General features: G+C 33.8%; 1 protein-coding gene across 1 annotated transcript in view; it reads left to right on the top strand.

Annotated features, from left to right (window-relative positions):
* Positions 1 to 9,194: 9,194 nt before the first annotated feature.
* ADGRV1 (adhesion G protein-coupled receptor V1) overlaps positions 9,195 to 11,013 on the top strand; it is a gene marked incomplete at its 5' end in the record, with an annotated part of 540,732 nt that continues 538,913 nt past the window's right edge. The window contains one exon of the mRNA XM_081287826.1: positions 9,195 to 9,377. Within this exon, the coding sequence (XP_081143952.1) occupies positions 9,195 to 9,377 (183 nt within the window). The remainder of the gene's footprint in view (positions 9,378 to 11,013) is intronic.

Here is an 11,013-nt window from a genome sequence, read left to right as displayed (position 1 = left end):
CTATCCCATTCCTTGGTATATATTCAAAGAATTTAAAATCAGCCTACTATATGGATATAGCCACATCAATATTTATAGTAGCATAGTTACACAATAGTCAAATTATGGAACCAGCCAGGATGCCTATCAAGAAATAAATAAATAAATAAAATGTGCTTTATATACACAACGGAGGTTTACTCAACCATAAAGAAAAATGAATGAGGGCATTTTCTGGTAAATGGATGGAACTGGAGACTGTCACACTAACTGAAATAAACCAGACCCAGAAATGCAAGGTTTGAATTTTTTCTCTCATATGCAGAAACTGAGTGAAATGAGGGAGAAAAAGAAGGATGGGGGACCAGAATTCCTTGAAAATAAAGGTCAGATCTGTGAAGGGGATTAACGGTGAGGGAGGAGGAAAAGTGTAATGAATGTGACCAAACTATCCTATGTATGTAGGTGAACATACCACAGTGAATTTCACCTTTATGAATATCTATAGTGCCTTATTAAAACAAACAAACAAACTTTAAATAAATAGAACAAAATCAGTAAATGGAACAGAGGGAGAGAGAAGGTGAGGAAAAGGGGAAGTGCTGGGGCCTGAATTAGGGTAAATTATATTCCTTAGTTATATAATTGTAACAAAATGAATTCCAATATTATGTATAACTGTAATGCACTAATAAAAAAGAGATTATACCTGAGGTAGACTCTTACTGAAAAAAAAAAAAAACAACTTCCACACACTTTTTTGCCTTATATCCAAGTATTGGATGTTCATTCTTAAATTAATCATTACATGAGCCTCATGTCTATACCCACAAGCTTTGGGAGCCACCAGTGGTGGCAGAAATGTGGGCAAGGGCTTGAGACATTTAAGTCCAGCGTGGCCTGACAAGTGAGTAGAGAGTGGTTGTTTACTGAGTGCAATGAAATTGCCTTTAAAGGTTCTCTTATAAAATACTTTTTATTATGGAAAGTTTCAAATGTACGCAAAAGTTGAAGAAATCATGTTGTGAACACAAAGGAAATCATCCAATGTGGGATTCAATCTTAGGTCCTTTGACTCCTGATTAAGTGCTCCATTATTATTATTCCTCTTATGATTAATGTATGGGAGTTACATGAAAGAATAAAAAAGTAGTTAAAAATATGAAGGTGATGAGAATAAACTGTAAGAAGCACTTGATGAGAAGCTCTAAAGCATTTTATAGAATCATAGCAGCCAGGATTTAAGGAGATCTTGAATATGTAAATTGAGAAATATAGTAACTGTAGAAGCACATCTTTTTTTAAAAAAATTTTTAGTTGTAGTTGGACTCAGTACCTTTATTTTATTTACTTGTTTTCATGTGGTACTGAGGCTCAAACCCAGTGCCTCACATTTGCGAGGCAAATGCTCTGCCACTGAGCCACATTCACAGCCCTAGAAGCCCATCTTTAATATTGTATCTACCTACACCACTTAAAACTTTATGGAAATAGACTTTAAAATTATATAAAATCACAAGGATAAGTGGAAGAGGAGAGGAAACAATAGCTATGCAGTTTTAGAGCCAGCAAGCAGATGGATGAATAGTAATTGGCTTTGCTTACCCAAAACAGCTTAACTCTAAGCCTGCTGTAGGTCTAAACAGCCAGATGTGCCCAAAGAATGCACAGGAAAGTACAGACAGTGGGAGCCCCAGAAGCCTCTGTAACTTTTGATGGTAGTCGGGCAACTTGATGGGAAGAAAATTGCTCCAAAAGAGCTAAGAATCATCTCCCACTCTGTCTTGTGTGACTGCTGTCTTACCCCTATCCTTTCAGATCTGTCCTGCATTCTCTCTGCAAACCTAAAGCTTGATCTTTTTACCAATGATGTGAGGCATGTTTGAGGGTAAGGCTCCTTGAGGAAAATGGGAGTAAGAGACCAGCTGTTGACTGAATGCTGAGACTCTAGTCCTTCTCCTGTTGGGTCCCAGAAGTCTTGGTCTTTATATCTGTTCAATGGAAACTGTCCCTTTATTGATGAATCTCTAATGATGACGGTGTATAATTGAGAGAGTAAACATGCTACCAACAAGAATATCTACAGAGAAGCCAGGTATCCCTTTATTCATCAACATCTTGGAAAGGTATACTTATTCCTGTCTCGGTATGTAAAAGAAAACAAAGTCTGTCCCAGGAATTTTTCATAAATAAATATTTTTTTTCAGAAATACATATATATTTGTGGGTGTATACACATTAGTGTCATTTATATATGTACATATACATGTATATGTATTCACATTAGTATCAAGTATCTCTTAAAAGCTACAAATGAAGTTCACAAAAGTAGTAGACTATGGGTAGGACAAGCATATGGCTGGTGGGGCCACTGTGAGGGAGACTTATTTTTCACCATTTATTTTTTTTTTGTTTTTTTAAAAAAATATTGTTCCATGAACATACACAAGTTATTTAAAGGTAAATAGAACAATGCATTCCTTAAAGATTAAACATAAATAAATAAAAATAAAGGTAATTGTGTTAGCTATATTCTGAGAGACTATTATTTTTTTCATTTGATAATGTTTCCACTCACACATTATTGCAGCATATTCACAATAGGCAAAATGATCAACCCTAGGTATCTATTTATGAATGAGTGGTTACAGAAAATGTTGTATATCTACATGGTAGAATATTATTCAGCCATATAAAATAATGCAGTCATGTCATTTGTAGCAACATGGATAGAACTAAACAATGTTATTATATTAAGTGACATAAGTCTGGTGCAGAAAGACAAATATTGCCTTTTCTCACTTACCTTTAGAAGATAAAAGTTGATATAAAAAAGTAGAGAATAGAATAGTGGTTATCAGATCTTGGGAAGGGTATTGGGGAGATACAGTGGAGAGAAGGTGGTAAATAAATATAGGGATGTAGTTGGTTAGCAAGAATAATTTCTAATGGTTTGTAGTACATTGGGATAGCTACAGTTGACAACAATTAATTGAAACCTTTAAAACACACACACACACACACACACACACACAGAAGTGACAAATGTTTGAAGTGATAGATATGACAGTTAACCTGATCTGATCATTACAATTGTATAGATGTATTGAATTGTCCCAGTGTGCTCCATAAATATGTACACTTATTATGTTGTCAGAAACAAAATATATTAAAAACATTTCTTCTATTTTTATCATTTGTTGTTAAAGTTTCAAATTTAAATTCTATTTTGGTATGAAAAAAGGAAAAGTTCGGTTTTTATAGTACTTACCAAATACAAACAACACAGATTAAAAATTCTTAGATGCTAAATAATTGATGATATGAATGATGAAACTTCTCCTGTTCCATGGGAGTAATTCTATAGTTTTAGAATGCCCCTTAGTAAATGTAATAGAATTCAGGTAATTCTAAACTTGAAAACCTTGCTCTATTAGGATCATATTTTCGGTATTAATTACCTGGTGGTCACACCGTGGGAAGATGCTTGATACAGCATTGACATTAAAAGCTGAAGCTGAGAAGCCAAAACATCCCTTGTATTCTGCACAATGCTGTTTGTCTTTTGGGGGATCTTCTCCCATCACTCATAGATATTGTACAGTTGCTTATTCTGAAACTTACAAAAGAGAGCTAACTTTCAAACTAAGAAAAGTTTTTCTTTAAGTTGATTATTGTAAAATCATCCAACTTTGTTTTTCTTTACATTGTCATCTTTTGGGTCTTGAACCTTATCTATCTATCTATCTATCTATCTATCTATCTATCTATCTATCTATTTACTTATTTTTAACAGTGTTAAATTTTCCACTCTGCTTCTTTAAAGTTATTGAGCCCTGAAATTGGAGACAATTGCCATGTTCTCAAAACATGCTATGCTTGTTTATTTCCTAAGGTACTCAGTCCTATGAAGTTGGATAGAGAACAATGCTAGCCTTGATAAACAAGATTTAGAATTCTTTGGTTACAACGCATTGCTGTTGAGTGATGATGTTTTATGATATTAAATGTATTATGCTAGTAATTTAAGTAAGGAACGAAGTAGAGAAAAAGAAAAAAATTTCAAAGGAAAGAAAGGGGCATCTGGAGAATAGCAGTAGAAAGGAATTAATACCTGACTCATTGAAAGAAACATGATATTGGGCTTCCTTGGTGACAATCAGAACATTAACTTTTTCAGGAACTGAGTCAATATGGTGTACTTGTGTCTTGCCATGTTCTATTCTGAAAACATTCTTTGTTTATCTAAATGTCCTAAATTTTTTAACTAGCCATTCCCAGTTTTGAGGTGGAGGGGAGAATATGTACTTTGAGTACAGATGGTAGTGAAAATTGCATGAGCAGAGCAAAGGTGCACAGGACTAATGCTGCTGCATGCTAGAGTGGACGGGGGGGGGGGGGGACCTTCCATGTGGCACATCTTAACACTGGTTCACAACGTCACAGGTTGGAGATTGACATTGAAGGAGACAGAAAGTCCAACCCAAACCCATAGAACAAAAGTGTGATTCATTGTCTCAGTAACTGGAAAATCAAGAGTAAAAGTGGATTCAGAAACTTAAGCTTGGTTCTCCTTTCCACCTCTCGATTCATTCTTCAGCTATTGGTTTCATTTCCAGTTCCTGGGAGAAACTGACTCCAATCATCACAATCTCAAACCCTTGAGGTACAGATAATCTACATCCCTGTGTTTAAGCAAAAGTCTCAGAATTCTGTCTTCTTGACTTTATTACCCCCATCTGAATCATTTACATATCCCTTTGAGTTTTTTGGAGGCAAGGACTATATCTTAAGTATTCTTGTGTCCTCAGCAATTAGCACAGTGTGCTAAAATGTACAGTAGGCACTCAATATACAGTCCTTATGCTAAGCTGTAAATTGCTCTCTGAAAATAATCAATTTACATTTTAAGAGCTACTCTAATGCATTCCAGGTTTCAATTCTGAAATTTTCTTTGATTACAGAATTAGGTGACTTGTTGGTAGAGTGAATATGATTATTAGAACTAAAGAACCTGTGGACTCTGCACCTGTGTGTTATCAAGACAATCAAAACTTTATAGTATAATTCAGAAAATAGGAAGGAAGAAAGTAACCTAACTCTCAAGTTATCTATTTAACACAGTAAGAGATCTATGAAGGGATGAGACATTGATTTGCAGGAACAGTTTTAACTTCCTCTGAATCATACCCAACAAGAGTGGGAGGTGTGAGAACATAGATGGTAGTTAGAAATGAGAGGGTTTGAGGACTGAAGTAGCATGCCAGTAGAGAGAAGAGGAAGAATGTCATTGATGCTGAAGTTATTCTTTCACGATTGTGACAGCATGAATTATGCACATTATGATCTTCAAACATATGTTTGAAATTCATTTTATAGAAAAATTTAAAATAAGTGGTCTGATGTGGCATGTAAATTTTTTTTATTAAATCTAATAAGAGAAAAAGTGACCTGTGATGTTAGTAATATTATTAATGGTGCCAATTTCTTATGCCTAATCTCCTGAGTTTAATAAAACATAAAGGAAGTTCTAAACACTAAATTTTTTAGTATGACAGAGGAAAATGTACTTAGTTACTCTAAAAAAGAACTGTTCAGCTTTTGTGTAATTACCCCTGTCTTCTAATGGAAACGTCATTTTCAAAGCTTTTTTTCATCTTTTAATTTCTGTTGAATGCCAACTTTGCCCCAACAACCTTTCTTGCAGTGTGAATAGATGAAAGCCAAGGAGTTGCAATTATCAATGATGTCATACCATTTGAGTCATTTCCAATCATGCTTGTTTGTTCATTTTACACAGTTTCAAGCTTATTGATGTGAACCAATTTAAAATGAATTTAACTGACCTAAACACAAGATCTTAAAGCTCTAATTGCCTGGGAAATTGTAAGAATGCAGCTTTTGAGTTCACTGGTCCTGACAATAAAAGATGCTGTTAAATATTTAAAATAGCCAAGAGAATAGTAGTGTCATTTAAATACATGTAACATTTACCAGAATAATAAGGTGCACACTTTTAGAAGTCTCATAATTATGAATTTTGTGGCAGTTTGGTTATTTTACATTTAATTTAAAGTATTTAAATGCTTGGGAAAATGTAGTATGAATAATCTATCAGATTATTTAAGATGGAGATGTGTGATTTCTAGGATTAAAGTGTAAGAGGCAGTGTAGTTGGGTCTCTGGGTAAAGGGTCTAGCAGTGGACTCTAGGATTCAAATCCTGCCTAGCCACTTAGCTTAACTGAATGACAAGACATGGTAACTAACCTATCTGTGCCTTAATTTTCTTTTTCTTTTTTTGTACTGGGATTGAACTGAAGGGTGCTTAACCACTGAGCCACATCCCCAGCAGCCCTTTTTATATTTTATTTAGAGACAGTGTCTCGCTAAGTTGCTTAGGGCCTAACTAAATTGCTAATGCTGGCTTTTAATTCACAATCCCCTGGCCTTAGCCTCCCTAGCTGCTGGGACTACAAGACTTAGTTTTCATACTATACAACGGTATTAATGATACTGTAACCTTCATAGAGATATGAAGGGATTAAATGCATTAATGTGTGTATAAATACCCAAACAGCACTATATAAGTGTTTGTTGTCATTATTACTCTTTATAGGTCATTACAATGTTTCTTTAGGGTGTATGGAATCATAAAATGCAATTTCAGAATAAGTAGAGAAACACATGAGGAACTTTGTAGTAAGTTCACATCTCTACTATTGAAGAATTATTAGACTGGGGCCTTTCATATGTCCACTTGAAGACATATTCCTCATACTATCCCTTATATTAGTTATGACAGACAGTGTTTTTCCAAGTATATCCCAAGGATTAGTTGCATCAGAATGAATCGGATGTTATTATAAATAAACCCAAAGGACTTAAAATCAGCATACTATAGTGATGCAGCCACATCAATGTTCCCAGCAGCTCAATTCACAATGGCTAATCTATGGAGCCAACCTAGGTGCCCTTCAACAGATGAATGGATAAAGAAAGTGTTGTATATATAAACAATGAAATAGAACCCAGCCATAATGAAGAATGAAATTATGGCATTTGCTGGTAAATGGATGCATCTGGAGACTATCATGTTAAGTGAAATAAGCCAATTTCCAAAAACCAAAGGCTAAATGTTCTCTCAAATATATGGATGCTAACTTATAAAAAGAGGGGCGAGAATATAAGTGCTTTGGATCAGACAAAGGAGAATGAAGGGAAGGGAGTAGGATGGGAATAGGGAAGACACTAAAATGAATTGGATTTTACTTTCCTAAGTTCACATATGAATACATGACCAATGTAACTCCACATCATATACAATCACAAGAATGGGAAGTTATAATCCATTTGTGTATAATATGTCTAAATGCATTCTACTGTCATGTATAACTAGAAAGAACAAATAAAAAATTAAAAAAAAAGACTAAATGGCCTCAAACTAGAACAACTGGATCAGAATTTCTGATAATAGGAATTGGGATTTTCAAAAATGCCTAGTTGATTCTTATGCAGAACAAATTTTGATCACAATTCTCAGTTGTTTGTGATTCCCTGTTCTTCTGCTATAATTTCATGTAAACCTCAGATGTCTTCTTAATTCTATCAAGTTTTATTATACCTCCTATGCCAGGCTTTGAGAATTTTCTTTCAAAATCACAGTAGACTAAAGTCAATCTTTCTCTTTTACACCCAAGGCCTATTCTTTCCATCATTCTAAGACATTTATTTCCTACTACCTGTCATAAGTGGGATATGAAATCATTCTGGCTTTGGAATCAAGATTTTCCCTCCTTGACTTTGGTTTAGCTCAGAGCTGCTCCTACCTATAACAAACATGGGAAAGCATTTCTCACTTATGCTTTGCTTTTTTCCCATCCTTTTCTCCTATTTTTTCCTCTATTTTCTTTCCACTAAGGTTCCTGGATTAGAAGTCAGGAAAGAATGGTGAAGTCAACTGTTGAAAAAGATCTGTTTTAGTTCTTTAGCCTAATGACAGGTTTGCTTGGAGAGAAGGAACAACTGTAAAAACATGTCCCGGTCCTCCAGAATCTCTGTCCCTGTTGGCCTATGTCCTTTTCTTGGACTCCATATGCACTCTGAATCTCTGTCTATGGAGGTTGCCACTAAGCCATCATACCCTGCATCCCTTGAATATACTTCACTGAGCAAATTGCATCTAAACCCTAGAATATATCAAGAATTTGTGTATTTGGTGATTCCTAAATAAAAAGCCATGTGTGGCCAGATGGAAATACCACATGTGTGAGCATTTTATTACCTCTTGGGCATGATAAAGATCAATGGGAGGCATTTTGGCTCATAGCATACATAAAGCAACGCTCCTTTAAAATGCATGGACTCATTATGTTCGAGTGATTGATCACATAGATCCATTGGAATCTTAATGATCCGCGAGATAAATTGCTCACATTTTAGAGGTGCATCTACATTACAAAACAGCATTTCTTTCAATAGGCCACTGCGGTGTTGTGCTTTTGAAAACAGAGCTGAAAGTAGGAACAATATTGATGACTCATAAATGCATATATTGTAGTAAGAGGAAAGCAATAGGAGTTATGGAAAAGAAGGAAATAGACACTTTACCAAATTTGCTTATTTAAAGCAATGTGGATTTTTCTAAGAAGTAGTATTGACATTTTAATTAATAAAATGGAATTTAAGTCTTGGAAATTTAGGTCTTCTTTGAAGGATTAACAGTTCCTAGCAATGACTAAATTAAACAAAATTCAAGATAAATTAACAAACAAGTAGACATCAACCAAGAAATCAATTTATATATAGGTAAAACTTCAGCTTCAACTGTGTTAGTGTTGGCTGGTATTTTCCAGTTTTATCTGAAGAAAGATGGACTTTAATTGATTTTCTGTCCCTGCTTAGGTTTTTCTGAGACTAAATTGTGCCAATAAGTTTTGTAAGAAATTAAAGTAAATAAAGTTTACCTTATAAATACCATCATGGCATAGAAAAAAAATTGATTACAAATAGTAAAAGGAGAACTGTAAGAAGAGAGTAAAATTTTTAACTTACTCCAGCATCAAAAGTTCAAGTTGGATGGCTTAATGTTTGATGTATTTATATCTTAGTTGTTGATGAACTCTTCATTATATGTTTTTATCTATAGATACAAAATATAATGATAATATATTAGCTATGTTATGTGACTAATCTTTTTTCTTTATTCCTATAGGGATGCCCTCTGCATCTTCATTAGTAAACCTTCTTTCAGCTTTATTCATCTCTTTTGTATTTGGAGAAACAGAAATAAGGTTTGCTGGGCAAACAGAATTTGTTGTTAATGAAACAAGTACTACAGTTATTCGTCTTGTCATTGAAAGGATAGGAGAGCCAGCAAATGTTACTGCAATTGTATCGGTGAGAAATTATTATAGTTCTATTCTTATTGAAATAGATATGAAATTTCTAGTTGTAATGAAATAATTTTTTTCTGTGAGTTTTTTTTTTTTGGAGGGAGGGTTGTGCTTTTTTAATTTAGAGCTTTATACTTATACAGAGTAGTTGGGTTCATCCTGACAAACTTGTACATGCATGAAATTTGATTTCCGTTTGTGATTCCTTACTTTTCCTTTCCTTTTTTTTCCCCATTCTCCCTCTGCTTACTATGAGATTTTGAGTACTAGTCTATTTATGATAAATGATTTGCAGATAATACTATTCTACTCATGTCTCTTATAGGCTCATAGAGTGCTCCAGTGTAGCCATGTGCATTTGACAATAGCATTTTAAGATAAAGACGGATGATTTTAAAGTGTTTGTGTCTTTATTTTAAAACAAGAGCATTTTATTTTGTATAATTTGAATCCTAGCATCCCTGCTTAGACATATTGTCTATTGCAGGATGGCTTAGAGAAAATACATGAAATATGTAAATGAGAATGGTTACAATTAAAAAACACCAAATTCTGTTAGAGATTTCTTCTTGAGGGAGTAACTAAGCTTATTCATTTAAATAAAGTTTATTAGAATTTGTTAAAGTCTTGATCTACCTCTGCACAGTTCAATTTTTGGATGGATTGTGTATGTCATGTGTATATGTGTTTAATCAAAAAGTAATGTCATAGGACCATTAAGGGTATTGGTATATAAAAGGCACAAAGTACTAGAAAATTTTGTTTGCAAAGGCAAACTTTTAAACAGTAGGTTAAACTGTCATATTATGAAACATTGCAAAAACAGAAGAAGAAAAACTACTTATGAAATCTACTCAGTGTTGTAATTTTGTACATTGCTTTTAGTTTTCACTTATACATGACATATATGTATATACTTACTGAGTTTATTCTTAGTTCAAGTACACATGATATTTGATAATCTTTTAAATATAATCTTGATAGTAACCTAATAATTATCAGGTTGTTCCTTTATTTTCACTTTTCTTTTCTTTTCTTTTAACCTCACAGGGAGCTTTCCCCATCATTGCTCCCAATCTTTCTTCCTTTCTTTTTTTTTTTTTAATAGTTATAGATGGACAGCATGCCTTTATTTTATTTATTTATTTTATGTGGTGCTGAGGATTGAGCCCAGTGCCTCACATATACTAGGCAAACACTCTACCACTGTGCCCCAGCCCCAGCCCCATTTTCACTTTTCTTGACAGTGTCATTGCATTCTGATCATTCCTTAACTGTTTTTCATTGAGGTTGCTTCTAGGTTTCCCTGATATGAATATTTCTCCATATTGTGAATTATTAACTGATTTTCATAGGTTGGATAACTGTATTTTTTTGCCACTGGCTCTTGATAACACTGATACCATGTCATTTTTCTCTAGTAAGATTTGAGCACAAGTTTTACAATATCCCTTGACAACTATTTTGATTTATCAAGTATTTAAAACTTACTTTATTTTTATAAATTAGAACTAGAAATTGACTACAATTTTTCTATACACGTTCTTCATTTTTATTTTTATGAAGTCATATTTTTTCTCATTTTATTTCCTCTTTGATGAAAGAAATCTCATTGAGTTTGGTAATGAATTGCTCTTTTA

The sequence above is a fragment of the Spermophilus citellus genome (assembly GCF_964194105.1).
Source record: "Spermophilus citellus genome assembly, chromosome: 1".
In the NCBI taxonomy this organism is placed as follows: Eukaryota; Metazoa; Chordata; class Mammalia; order Rodentia; family Sciuridae; genus Spermophilus; species Spermophilus citellus.
This window is presented reverse-complemented; position numbering and strand designations above follow the sequence as displayed.